The 14,536-nt window shown below is 36.7% G+C and overlaps 1 protein-coding gene across 1 annotated transcript in view; it reads left to right on the top strand.

The window, feature by feature from the left end:
* Positions 1-14,536, top strand: part of LOC147340676 (fibronectin type III domain containing protein 3C1-like) — a 64,438-nt gene that overhangs the window by 48,781 nt on the left and 1,121 nt on the right. The window contains exons 23-25 of the mRNA XM_086387300.1: positions 563-775; positions 1,222-1,388; positions 14,274-14,395. Coding sequence (XP_086243426.1) covers positions 563-775; positions 1,222-1,388; positions 14,274-14,395 — 502 coding nt within the window. The remainder of the gene's footprint in view (positions 1-562; positions 776-1,221; positions 1,389-14,273; positions 14,396-14,536) is intronic.

Here is a 14,536-nt window from a genome sequence, read left to right as displayed (position 1 = left end):
TAGACGGCAGCCCACCAGGCTCCTCCATCCCTGGGATTCTCCAGGCAAGAACACTGGAGTGGGTTGCCATTTCCTTCTCCAATGCATGAAAGTGAAAAGTGAAAGTGAAGTTGCTCAGTCTTGTCTGACTCGTAGCGATCCCATGAACTGCAGCCTACCAGGCTCCTCCATCCATGGGATTTTCCAGGCAAGAGTACTGGAGTGGGGTGCCACTGCCTTCTCCGTATATCTTACTTAGGTAGATGGAAAGCTTTTTGAGACTTTTGAGCAGTTTTACATTTGTAGGTTTATACAATCTACATAGCATTTTCTTTGAAACAGATTTCTATTGTTTTAGAAAAATTGGGCATTACTAAGAGTCAGTTTCTCCTCCTCATTAAGAATTGTCAATAGTGACTGTGCAAATTCAAGATTTTTGTTTCAGAAATTTGTCTCTAACAATTAGTATAATATAATAGTTAATATCCTACATAGAGTTACTAGGGGGTTAACTTAAATGTAGCAATGTATTTTCTTTTCTAAATCTAAATTAATACAGTTTATTTTTTTTTCTCACAACTAGAATCAGAATTCAAGCTATCAATCATTATGGACTAAGCCCTTTCAGCCAATCAATAAGAACCAAAACCAAGCCACTGCCACCTGAGCCTCCACGACTTGACTGTGTGGTCTATGGGCACCAGAGCCTCAAACTGAAATGGGGTAACTCTTCAAGCAAAAGATTACTTTCTAACCTTACAAGCTATAATTTATTAATGGGAGATCGATCTGACAGGTAAACTATTTTTTACTATTTAGCATGTATCATAATAAAAATATTTAAAATTTTCCTATTTTAATTCATAATCCAAAGTGGTTTCAATGAACTAATAAAATTTAAAGCATCCCATTAACATGCTAGCAATACTTTCTTAAATTCTTACTGATAATTCAGCTCTCTATTTTTGCCTCTTTCAAAACATTTCTTCCCTTATACAACAGATATCAATACTATGGAATATAGAGTTACCAAAGAAATATGAAAGCCTGCACCTTCACATTGTGATATTTACAATTTGATTTTTTTTTCTTTAGTGTTTTACCTTTATGGCTTCAAGATTATTTATTTAGGGCTTATTGTAATTTTAAAAACAGTTTTAAGTCAGTCATATAGAGTTATTTGTACCTGTGGGCCAGTTGATTAATAATATTGCTTCCTTTCATCTCGATTCCCATTTCCAGATTTTCTATTATTTATCATGGACCTTGTCAAAGTCACAAGGTACAAAGATTGAGTGAACATACACAATATAAATTTAAAATCCAAGCATGTAATGAAGCTGGTGAGGGGCCACTGTCTGGTATCTATACTTTCACTACAACCAAAACCCCACCAGCCACACTTAAAGGTAAGTATTATAAGCCATGATAATGAAGACTATGTTAATTTGAGTTCCAGTAGCTCATATATAAAATTTCACAGTAAGGTTTATTTTAAATATTCAAAAATAGAACACCAAAATTATTTAATTATGGATTAAAAGGGCAAGATAAAATTTAATGATGTCCCAGAATCATGATTTTTTATGTTTTAATTTTATTGGAGTATAGTTGATTTTTAAAATGTTGTGTTAGTTTCAGGTGTAAAGCAAAGTGATTCAGCTATACATATATATATATATATATATACACATATATATATATATATATATCCACTCATATATATAGTGGATATATATATCCACTATACATATATCCACTCTTTTTTTAGATTCTTTTCTCATATAGGTTATGCCAGAAAACTGAGTAGAGTTCCCTGTGCTATTCAGCAGATCCTTTTTGGGTATCTATCTTATATTTAGTAGTGTGTGTGTATTCATTGCAAGTTCCTGATTTATCCCTTCCCCCCATGTTTTCCCTTTGGTAGCCATAAGCCTGCTTTCCATATCTGTAAGTCTGTTTCTGTTTTTGAAATAAATTCATTTGTCTTTTATAGATTAAATTGCACATATGAGTGATATTATAGAATATTTGTCTTTCTCTTTCTGACTTAACTTCACCTAGCATGACAGTCTCTAGGTCCATTCATGTTGCTGCAAATGGCATTATTTTATTCTTTTTATGACTGAATGAGCTTCCTTGGTGGCTCAGTGTCAAAGAACACACCTGCCAGTGCAGGAGATGCAGGTTCAATCCCTGGGTCAGGAAGATCCTGTGGCGAAGGAAGAGAAGGAAATGGCAACCCACTCCAGTATTCTTGCCTGGGAAATTCCATGGACACAAAAGCCTGGCAGGCCACACTCCATGGGGTCACAAAAGAGTTGGACACAACTCTTAGTGACTAAACAACAACAAACAATACTCCACTGTATATATGTACTACATCTTTATCCATTCCTCTGTCGATGGCCTTTTATGTTGCTTCCATGCCCTGGCTACTGTAAATAGCACTGATATGAATATTGGGGTGCATGTATCTTTTCAAATTATGGTTTCCTCCAGATATATGCCCAGGAGTGGGATTTCTGGAACATATGGTAGCTGTATTTTTAGTTTTTAAAGGAACCTCCATACTATTCTCCATAGTGGATGTACCAATTTACATCCCCACCAACAGTGTAGGAGGGTTCCCTTTTCTCCACACTCTATCCAACATTTGTTTGTACACTTTTTGATGATGGCCATTCTGACTGATGTGACATGATACTTCATTGTAATTTTGATTTGTATTTCTCTAACAAATAGTGATGTTGAACATCTTTTCATGTGCTTTTTGATCATCTGTATGTCCTCTTTAGAGAAATGTGTATTTAGATATTCTGCCCATTTTTTTTTATTGGGTTGTTTTTTTGGAAATTGAGCTGCATGAGCTGCTCGTATATTTTGGAGATTAATTCCTTGTTGGATGCTTTGTTTGCAAATATTTTCTCCCATTCTGTGGGTAGTCTTTTCATATTGTTTATGGTTTCCTTTGCTATGCAAAATCTTTTGAGTTTAATGAGGTCCCATTTGCTTATTTTTGATTCTCATTATTATAGGAGATGGATTGAAAAAGATATTGCTGCCATTCGCATCCAAGAGGTTCTGCCTATATTTTCCTCTAAGAGTTTTATAATATCTAGTCTTATATTTAGATCTTCAATCCATTTTGAGTTTATTTTTGTGTATAGTATTAGAGAATTTCTAATTTCATTCTTTTACATGCAACTGTTCAGTTTTCCCAACACCACTTATTGAAGAGACTGTCTTTTCTCCATTATATATTCTTGTCTCCTTTGTCATAGATTAGGTGACCACAGGATTATGGGTTTATCTCTGGACTTTCTATCCTGTTCCATTGATCTATATTTGTTTTTGTGCCTGTATGATACTATTTTGATTACTGTTGCTTTGTAGCATAATCTGAAGTCAGGGAGCCTGATTCTTCCAGCTCTATTTTTCTTTCTCAAGCTTGCTTTGGCTATTCAGGGTCTTTTATATTTCCATATAAATTGTAAATTTTTTTCTTCTAATTCTGTGGAAAATGCTATTTTAATTTGATCGAGGCTGCATTGAATTTGTAAATTACTTTGGGTAGTATAGTCATTTTCATAATATTGATTCTTCAAATCCAAGAGTGTAGTATATTTCTGCATCTGTTTTTGTAATCTTTGATTTTTTTTCAAACCAAAATTTGATTTTTTGATTTTATAGTTTTCAGAGTACAGGTTTTTTGTCTCCTTAAGTGGGTATTTGATTCTTTTTGTTGCAAGAGTGAATGGGATTGCTTCCTTAATTTATCTTTCTGATTTTTCATTGTTAGTGTGTAGAAATACAAGAGATTTCTGTGTATTAATTTTGGGGGTTTTTTTGTCTTTGGGAATTTTTTTACTCAGCATAATTCTTTGAAAAGTCATTCAGCTGGGTGTGTATATAGCAGTAGTTTGTTTCTTTTTGCAGCTGAGCAGTATTCCATGATATAGAATAGCCACAATTTTTTTAAACACTCACCCAAAGAAAGATACCTGGTTGTTTCCAGTTATTAGCTATTATAAATAAAGCTTCTATAAGTATTCATTTATAGGTTTTTGTCTGAGCACAAGTTTTCATTTCTCTGGGATAAATGCCTAGGAATGCAATTGCTGGAAGTTGCGTATTTAATTTTTTAAGAAACTGCCAAATTGTTTTCAAGGAGGCTGTGCCAATTTATTATACATCCCCACCAGCGATGTATGAGCAAGCCAGTCTCTACACTTTCTCATCAGCATTTGGGATTGTCATTATTTTTTATTTAGTCATCCTGATAAGTGTGTATTGGTATTCAATTGTGATTTTAATTTGCCATTCCCTCATGGCTAATGATGTTGAACATATTTTCATGTGCTTATTTACCATCTGGCTATCTTCTTGGGTGATATGTCTTCACAATTTCTCCCATTTTCCAATTGGATTTTTTGTTTACTATTGAGTTTTGAGAGCATTTACATTCTAGATATTAGTCCTTTTTTGGATATGTGGCTTGATAATATCTTCTCTCACTTTGTAGTTTTTCATTCTCTTCACAGGGTCTTTTGCTAAGCAAAAGACTTTAATTTTGATGAAGTTGTTTTCCTTTATTGTGTTTTTGGTGTCAAGTCTAAATTCTTTGCCAAACTCTAAATCCGGAAGAATTTTTCCCACGGTGTTTTGTTTTCTTTTTTTCCTAAAGGTTTCATAGGTATAGGTTATACATTTAAATCCATGAGCTGTTTTGAGTAAATTTTCTTTTTTTTTTTCAATGTATTTTAAATGTATTTATTTTAATTGGAGACTAATTACAATATTGTAGTGGTTTTTGCCATTCATTGACATGAATCAGCCATAGGTATACATGTGTTCCCCATCCTGAACCCCCTTCCCACCTCCCTCCCCATCCCATCCCTCTGGGTCATCCCAGTGCACCAGCCCTGAGCACCCGGTCTCATGCATCAAATCTGGACTAGCGAACTGTTTCACATATGATAATATGCATGTTTCAATGCTATTCTCTAAGACCATCCCACACTCGCCTTCTCCCACAGAGTCCAAAAGACGGTTCTATACATCTGTGTCTCTTTTGCTATCTCGCATTTAGGGTTATTGTTACCATCTTTCTAAATTCCATATATATGCGTTAGTATACTGTATTGGTGTTTTTCTTTCTGGCTTACTTCACTCTGTATAATAGTTTCCAGTTTCATCCATCTCATTAGAACTGATTCAAATGTATTCTTTTTAATGGCTGAGTAATATTCCATTGTGTATATGTACCACAGCTTTCTTACCCATTCATCTGCTGATGGACATCTAGGTTGCTTATAGGCTATTATAAACTGTGTGTGTGTGTGTGTGTGTGTGTATATATATATATATATATATATATATATATATACACGCTATTATAAACAGTGCTGCCATGAACATTGGGGTACACATGTCTCTTTCAGTTCTGGTTTCCTCAGTGTGTATGCCCAGCAGTGGGATTTCTGGGTCCTATGGCAGTTCTATTTCCAGTTTTTTTTTAAGGAATCTCCACACTGTTCTCCATAGTGGCTGTACTAGTTTGCATTCCCACCAAAAGTGTAAGAGGGTTCCCTTTTCTCCACACCCTCTACAGCATTTATTGCTTGTAGATTTTTGGATAGTAGCCATTCTGACCAGTGTGAGATGGTACCTCATTGTGGTTTTGATTTGCATTTCTCTGATAATGAGTGATGTTGAGCATCTTTTCATGTGTTTGTTAGCCATCTGTATGTCTTCTTTGAAGAAATGTCTGTTTAGTTCTTTGGCCCATTTTTTGATTGGATCGTTTATTTTTCTGGAATTGAGCTGCAGGAGTTTTTTGTATATTTTTGAGATTAATTCTTTGTCAGTTGCTTTGTTTGCTATTATTTTCTCCCATTTTAAAGGCTGTCTTTTCACTTTGCTTATAGTTTCCTTTGTTGTGCAGAAGCTTTTAAGTTTAATTAGGTCCCATGTGTTTATTTTTGCTTTTATTTCCAATATTCTGGGAGGTGAGACATAGAGGATCCTGCTGTGATTTATGTCAGAGAGTGTTTTGCCTATGTTCTCCTCTAGGAGTTTTATAGTTTCTGGTCTTACGTTTAGATCTTTAATCCATTTTGAGTTTTTTGTATGTGTGTATGGTGGTAGAAAGTGTTCTAGTTTCATTCTTTTACAAGTGGTTGACCAGTTTTCCCAGAACCACTTGTTAAAGAGATTGTCTTTTCTCCATTGTATATTTTTGCCTCCTTTGTCAAAGATAAGGTGACTATAGGTGCATGGATTTATCTCTAGGCTTTCTATTTTGTTCCGTTGATCTATCTTTCTGTCTTTGTGCCAGTACCATACTGTCTTGATGACTGTAGCTTTGTAGTAGAGCCTGAAGTCAGGCAGGTTGATTCCTCCAGTTCCATTCTTCTTTCTCAAGATTGCTTGGCTATTTGAGGCTTTTTGTATTTCCATACAAATTGTAAAATTATTTGTTCTAGTTCTGTGAAAACTACTGTTGGTAGCTTGATAGGGATTGCATTGAATCTATAGATTGCTTTGGGTAGTATACTCATTTTCACTATATTGATTCTTCCAATCCATGAACATGGCATATTTCTCCATCTATTTGTGTCATATTTTATTTCTTTCATCAGTGTTTTATAGTTTTCTATATATAAGTCTTTTATTTCTTAAGGTAGATTTATTCCTAAGTATTTTATTCTTTTCGTTGCAATTATGAATGGAATTGTTTCCTTAATTTCTCTTTCTGTTTCCTTGTTGTTAGTGTATAGGATTGCAAGGGATTTCTGTGTGTTGATTTTATATCCTGCAAATTCACTGTATTCATTGATTAGCTCTAGTAATTTTCTGGTGGAGTCTTTAGGGTTTTCTATGTAGAGGATCATGTCATCTGCAAACAGTGAGAGTTTTACTTCTTCTTTTCCAATCTGGATTCCTTTAATTTCTCTTTCTGCTCTGATTGCTATGGCTAAAACCTCCAAAACTATGTTGAATAGTAGTGGTGAGAGTGGGCACCCTTGTCTTGTTCCTGACTTTAGGGGAAATGCTTTCAAATTTTCACCATTGAGGATAATGTTTGCTGTGGGTTTGTCATATATAGCTTTTATTATGTTGAGGCATGTTCCTTCTGTTTCTGCTTTCTGGAGGGTTTTTATCATAAATGGATGTTGAATTTTGTCAAAGGCTTTCTCTGCACCTATTGAGATAATCATATGGTTTTTATCTTTCAATTTGTTAATGTGGTGTATTACATTGATTGTTTTGCAGATATTGAAGAATCTTTGCATTCCTGGGATAAAGCCCACTTGGTCATGATGTATGATCTTTTCAATGTGTTGTTGGATTCTATTTACTAGAATTTTGTTAACGATTTTTGCATCTATGTTCATCAGTGATATTGGCCTGTAGTTTTCTTTTTTTGTGGCATCTTTGTCTGGTTTTGGTATTAGGGTAATGATGGCCTCATAGAATGAATTTGGATGTTTACCTTCCTCTGCAATTTTCTGGAAGAGTTTGAGTAAGATAGGTGTTAGCTCTTCTCTAAATTTGTGGTAGAATTCAGCTGTGAAGCTGTCTGGTCCTGGGCTTTTGTTTGCTGGAAGATTTCTGATTACAGTTTCAATTTCCATCCTTGTGATAGGTCTGTTATGGTCTATTTCTTCCTGGTTCAGTTTTGGAAAGTTGTACTTTTCTGGAATTTGTCCATTTCTTCCAAGTTGTCCATTTTATTGGCATATAGTTGCTGATAATAGTCTCTTATGATCCTTTGTATTTCCATGTTGTCTGTTGTAATTTCTCCATTTTCATTTCTAATTTTGTTGATTTGATTCTTCTCCCCTTGTTTCTTGATGAGTCTGGCTAATAGTTTGTCAATTTTATTTATCTTCTCAAAGAACGAGCTTTTGGCTTTGTTGATTTTTGCTATGGTCTCTTTTGTTTCTTTTGCATTTATTTTGGCCCTAATTTTTAAGATTTCTTTCCTTCTACTAACCCTGGGATTCATTTCTTCCTTTTCTAGTTGCTTTAGATGTAGAGTTAGGTCATTTATTGACTTTTTTTTGTTTCTGAGGTAAGCCTGTATTGCTATGAACCTTCCCCTTAGCACCGCTTTTACAGTGTTCCATAGTTTGGGGTTGTTGTGTTTTCATTTTCATTCATTTCTATGCCTACTTTGATTTCTTTTTTGATTTCTTCCACCTTGTTTTTTATTCAGAAGCGTGTTGTTTAGCCTCCATAGTTGGAATTTTTAATAGTTTTTTTCCTGTATTTGACATCTAATCTTACTGCATTGTGGTCAGAAAAGATGCTTGGAATGATTTCAATTTTTTTGAATTTACCAGGCTAGATTTATGGCCCAGGATCTGATCTATTCTGGAGAAGGTTCCGTGTGCGCTTGAGAAAAAGGTGAAATACATTGTTTTGGGGTGAAATGTCTTGTGGATATCAATTAGATCTAACTGATCCATTGTGTCATTTGAAGTTTGTGTTTCCTTGTTAATTTTCTGTTTAGTTGATCTATCCATAGATGTGAGTGGGGTATTGAAGTCTCCCACTATTATTGTGTTATTGTTAACTTCCCCTTTCATATTTGTTAGCATTTGCCTTACATATTACAGTGCTCCTATGTTAGGTGCATATATATTTTATAATTGTTGTATCTTCTTCTTGGACTGATCCTTTGATCATTATGTAGTGTCCTTCTTTGTCTCTTTTCACAGCCTTTGTCTTAAAGTCTATTTTATCTGATATGAGTATTGCTACTCCTGCTTTTTTTTTTTTTTTTTTTGGTCTCCATTTCTGTGAAATGTCTTTTTCCAGCCCCTCACTTTCAGTCTGTATGTGTCCCTTGTTTTGAGGTGGGTCTCCTGTAGACAATATATATAGGTGTCTTGTTTTTGTATCTGTTCAGCCAGTCTTTGTCTTTTGGTTGGGGCATTCAACCCATTTACATTTAAGGTAATTATTGATAAGTATTATCCTATTGCCATTTCCTTTGTTGTTTTGGGTTCAAGTTTATATACCCTTTCTGTGTTTCCTGTCTAGAGAAGATTCTTTTGCATTTGTTGGAGAGCTGGTTTGGTGGGGCTGAATTCTCTCAGCTTTTGCTTGCTGTAAAGCTTTTGATTTCTCCTTCATATTTGAATGAGATCTTTGCTGGGTAAAGTAACTATGTCTTGCCATTCCCTTCTGGCCTGAAGAGTTTCTATTGAAAAATCAGCTGTTATCCTTATGGGAATCCCCTTGTGCGTTATTTGTTGTTTTTCCCTTGCTGCTTTTAATATTTGTTCTTTGTGTTTGATCTTTGTTAATTTGATTAATATGTGTCTTGGGGTGTTTCGCCTTGGGTTTATCCTGTTTGGGGCTCTCTGGGTTTCTTGGCTTGGGTGGCTATTTCCTTCCTCATTTTAGCCAAGTTTTCACCTATTATCTCCTCGAGTATTTTCTCATGGCCTTTCTTGTTGTCTTCTTCTTCTGGGACTCCTATGATTCAAACGTTGGGGAATTTCACATTGTCCCAGATGTCCCTGAGGTTGTCCTCATTTCTTTTAATTCTTTTTTCCTCTCTGCTTCATTTATTTCTACCATCTATCTTCTACCTCACTTATCCTATCTTCTGCCTCCGTTATTCTACTGTTGGTTCCCTCCAAACTGTTTTTGATCTCATTTATTGCATTATTCATTATATATTGACTCTTTTTTATTTCTTCTAGGTCCTTGATAAAACATTTCTTGTATCTTCTCAATCCTTGTCTCCAGGCTATTTATCTGTAACTTCATTCTGATTTCAAGATTTTTGATCATTTTTACTATCATTATTCTGAATTCTTTTTCAGGTGGACTCCCTATCTCCTCCTCTTTTGTTTGTTTTGGTGGACATTTATCATGTTCCTTTGCCTGCTGGGTATTTCTCTGCCTTTTCATCTTGTTTAGATTGCTGTGTTTGGGGTGGCCTTTCTGTATTCTAGCAGTTTCTGGTTCCTCTTTATTGTGGAGGTTCCTCCCTGTGGGTGGGGTTGGATGAGTGGTTTGTCAATGTTTCCTGGTTAGGGAAGCTTGCATCGGTGTTCTGGTGGGTGGAACTGGATTTCTTCTCCTTGGAGTGCAATGAAGTGTCCAGTAGTGAGTTTTGAGATGTCTATGGTTTTGGTGTGACTTTGGGCAGCCTGTATATTGAAACTCAGGAGTATGTTCCTGCATTGCTGGAGAATTTGCGTGGTGTGTCTTTCTCTGGAACTTGTTGGCTCTTGGGTGGTGCTTGCTTTCAGCATAGGTATGGAGGCTTTTGGATGATCCCTTATCAATTAATGTTCCCTGGCGTCAGGAGTTCTCTGGTGTTCTCAGGTTTGGGGCTTAAGCCTCCTGCCCCTAGTTTGCAGTCTTCTTATTACAGTAGCCTCAAGACTTCTCCATCCATACAGCACTGATGATAAAACTTCTAGGTTAATGGTGAAAAGATTCTCCACAGTGAGGGACACCCAGAGAGGTTCACAGAGTTACATGAAGAAGAGAAGAGGGAGGAGGGATATAGAGGTGACCAGGAGGAGAAGATGGGGAATCAAAAGGGGAGAGAGCAATCTAGCTATCTCCTCCCTATCTCAGTAAACAATTCCCTATGTGCTCTCCACAGTCTGGAACCCTCAGAGAGGTTCATGGAGTTACATAGAGAAGAGAAGAGGGAGGAAGGAGATAGAGGTGAGCAGGAGGAGAAGAAGGGGGTGATCAAAAGGAGAGAGATAGATCTAGGCAGTACTCTGTTCCCTAAGTGTTCTCCACAGCCCGTAACACACACAGAGATTGACAGAGTTGGGTAGAGAAGAGAAGGGGAAGGGAGGAGATAGAGGTGGCCTGGGGGAGAATAAAGAGAGTCAAAAGGGGAAGAGAGTAATCAAGCCAGTAATCACACTCCTAAAAATGGCTACTGAAGGTTGGATTCTTAAATGTACAAAATTGATAACAAATACCATAAAGCAAAGATTAAAAATCTAGAGTAGAGGTTAGAGTCTCAAAAATAACAATATTTTAAAAAATTACAAAAAGTATAAGAAATATATATGAAGTTTGCTTTAAAGATAGGGATTTTCTTTTTTACAGGGTAATCAGATCAGATCAGTCGCTCAGTCGTGTCTGACTCTTTGCGACCCCATGAATCACAGCACGCCAGGCCTCCCTGTCCATCACCAACTCCTAGAGTTCACTCAGACTCATGTCCATCGAGTCAGTGATGCAATCCAGCCATCTTATCCTCTGTCGTCCCCTTCTCCTCTTGCCCCCAATCCTTCCCAGCATTAGAGTCTTTTCCAATGAGTCAATTCTTTGCATGAGGTGGCCAAAGTACTAGAGTTTCAGCTTTAGCATCATTCCTTCCAAAGAAATCCCAAGGCTGATCTCCTTCAGAATGGACTGGTTGGATCTCCTTGCAGTCCAAGGGACTCTCAAGAGTCTTCTCCAACAGAACAGTTCAAAAGCATCAATTCTTCAACACTCAGCCTTCATCACAGTCCAACGCTCACATCCATACATGACCACAGGAAAAACCATAGCCTTGACTAGACGAACCTTTGTTGGCAAAGTAATGTCTCTGCTTTGCAATATGCTATCTAGGTTGGTCATAACTTTCCTTCCAAAGAGTAAGCGTCTTTTAATTTCATGGCTGCAGTCATCATCTACAGTGATTTTGGAGCCCAGAAAAAATAAAGTTTGACACTGTTTCCACTGTTTCCCCATCTATTTCCCATAAAGTGATGGGACCAGATGCCATGATCTTTGTTTTCTGAATGTTGAGCTTTAAGCCAACTTTTTCACTCTCCTCTTTCACTTTCATCAAGAGGCTTTTTAGTTCCTCTTCACTTTCTACCATAAGGGTGGTGTCATCTGCATATCTGAAGTTATTGATATTTCTCCCGGCAATCTTGATTCCAGCTTGTGTTTCTTCCAGCCCAGCGTTTATCATGATGTACTCTGCATATAAGTTAAATAAACAGGGTGACAATATACAGCCTAGACGTACTCCTTTTCCTATTTGGAACCAGTCTGTTGTTCCATGTCCAGTTCTAACTGTTGCTTCCTGACCTGCATACAAATTTCTCAAGAGGCAGATCAGGTGGTCTGGCATCCCCATCTCTTTCAGAATTTTCCACAGTTTATTGTGATCCACACAGTCAAAGGCTTTGGCATAGTCAATAAAGCAGAAATATATGTTTTTTCTGGAACTCTCTTGCTTTTTCCATGATCCAGCAGATGTTGGCAATTTGATCTCTGGTTCCTCTGCCTTTTCTAAAACCAGCTTGAACATAAGGAAGTTCACGGTTCACATATTGCTGAAGCCTGGCTTGGAGAATTTTGAGCATTACTTTACTAGCGTGTGAGATGAGTGCAATTGTGTGGTAGTTTGAGCATTCTTTGGCATTGCCTTTCTTTGGGATTGGAATGAAAACTGACCTTTTCCGGTTCTGTGGCCACTGCTGAGTTTTCCAAATTTGCTGGCATATTGAGTGCAGCACTTTCACAGCATCATCTTTCAGGATTTGAAATAGCTCAACTGGAATTCCATCACCTCCAGGACTAGCTTTGTTCGTAGTGATGCTTTCTAAGGCCCACTTGACTTCACATTCCAGGATGTCTGGCTCTAGGTCAGTGATCACACCATTGTGATTATCTGGGTCATGAAGATCTTTTTTGTACAGTTCTTCTGTGTATTCTTGCCATCTCTTCTTAATATCTTCTGCTTCTGTTAGGTCCATACCATTTCTGTCCTTTATCAAGCCCATCTTTGCATGAAATGTTCCTTTGGTATCTCTGATTTTCTTGAAGAGATCTCTAGTCTTTCCCATTCTGTTGTTTTCCTCTATTTCTTTGCATTGATCACTGAAGAAGGCTTTCTTATCTCTTCTTGCTATTCTTTGGAACTCGGCATTCAGATGTTTATATCTTTCCTTTTCTCCTTTGCTTTTCGCTTCTCTTCTTTTCACAGCTATTTGTCAGGCCTCCCCAGACAGCCATTTTGGTTTTTTGCATTTCTTTTCCATGGGGATGGTCTTGATCCCTGTCTCCTGTACAATGTCATGAACCTCATTCCATAGTTCATCAGGCATTCTATCCATCAGATCTAGGCCCTTAAATCTATTTCTCACTTCCACTCTATAATCATAAGGGATTTGATTTAGGTCATACCTGAATGGTCTAGTAGTTTTCCCTACTTTCTTCAATTTAAGTCTGAATTTGGCAATAAGGAGTTCATGATCTGAGCCACAGTCAGTTCTTGGTCTTGTTTTTGTTGACTGTATAGAGCTTCTCCATCTTTGGCTGCAAAGAATATAATCAGTCTGATTTTGGTGTTGATCATCTGGTGATGTCCATGTGTAGAGTCTTCTCTTGTGTTGTTGGAAGAGGGTGTTTGCTATGACCAGTGCATTTTCTTGGCAAAACTCTATTAGTCTTTGCCCTGCTTCATTCCGTATCCCAAGGCCAAATTTGCCTGTTACTCCAGGTGTTTGTTAACTTCCTACTTTTGCATTCCAGTCCCCTATAATGAAAAGGACATCTTTTTTGGGTGTTAGTTCTAAAAGGTCTTGTAGGTCTTCATAGAACCGTTCAACTTCAGCTTCTTCAGCATTACTGGTTGAGGCATAGCCTTGGATCACTATGACATTGAATGGTTTGCCTTGGAAACAAACAGAGATCATTCTGTCGTTTTTGAGATTGCATCCAAGTACTGCATTTCAGACTCTTCTGTTGACCATGATGGCTACTCCATTTCTTCTAAGGGATTCCTGCCCACAATAGTAGATATAATGGTCATCTGAGTTAAATTCACCCATTCCAGTCCATTTTAGTTTGCTGATTCCTAGCTTCTCTTCTTTTCTCAGCTATTTGTAAGGCCTCCTCAGACAACCTTTTTGCCTTTTTGCCTTTCTTTTTCTTGGGGATGGTCTTGATCACTTTCTCCTGTACAATGTTACGAACTTCCGTCCATAGTTCTTCAAGGCACTCTATCAGATCTAATCCCTTAAATCTGTTTGTCACTTCCAAAGTTGTAAAAGATATTACTAGAAAATAAAATATTTTTATTAATTGACAATTTTAAGTGCTTAAAGATTTTATTACAAGCATTAAGATGCTGGTGATACAGCAAAAGTCTTTACAATAAGAACTAAAAATATATATCACTTAATCTTACATGGGTTACCTTTTACTGACCATATAAAACTGTATGAGAGATTTCAATGTTTTCAAGACCACCTGGGCAAAGTGGAACCATCTAAGCTGAAATTCTCTTTTTCTAGCACCTAAATTGCACCACTTGAATAACAATACTTGTGAGGTCAAATGGGAATCTTTGGAGCCAATAAATGGAGATTCCATAGTTTACAGTCTTCAGGTCATCAGTGGAAGTGGAACTGACCTGGTAAATTCTTATAAATTTTGTCTTTGTAATTTATAGTTTTACATCCTGCTGGGGACTGAGCTCTTGTCAAAGAGTACAATATTCTTTTATGATGTTGAAAGTAACTAAATCTTATCCAAAAATCCTATCTGGTCCTAAATA

The sequence above is a fragment of the Bos grunniens genome, chromosome X (genome assembly GCF_055505025.1).
Source record: "Bos grunniens cultivar Pamir isolate PY7600 chromosome X, Bosgru_T2T1.0, whole genome shotgun sequence".
NCBI lineage: Eukaryota > Metazoa > Chordata > Mammalia > Artiodactyla > Bovidae > Bos > Bos grunniens.
This window is presented reverse-complemented; position numbering and strand designations above follow the sequence as displayed.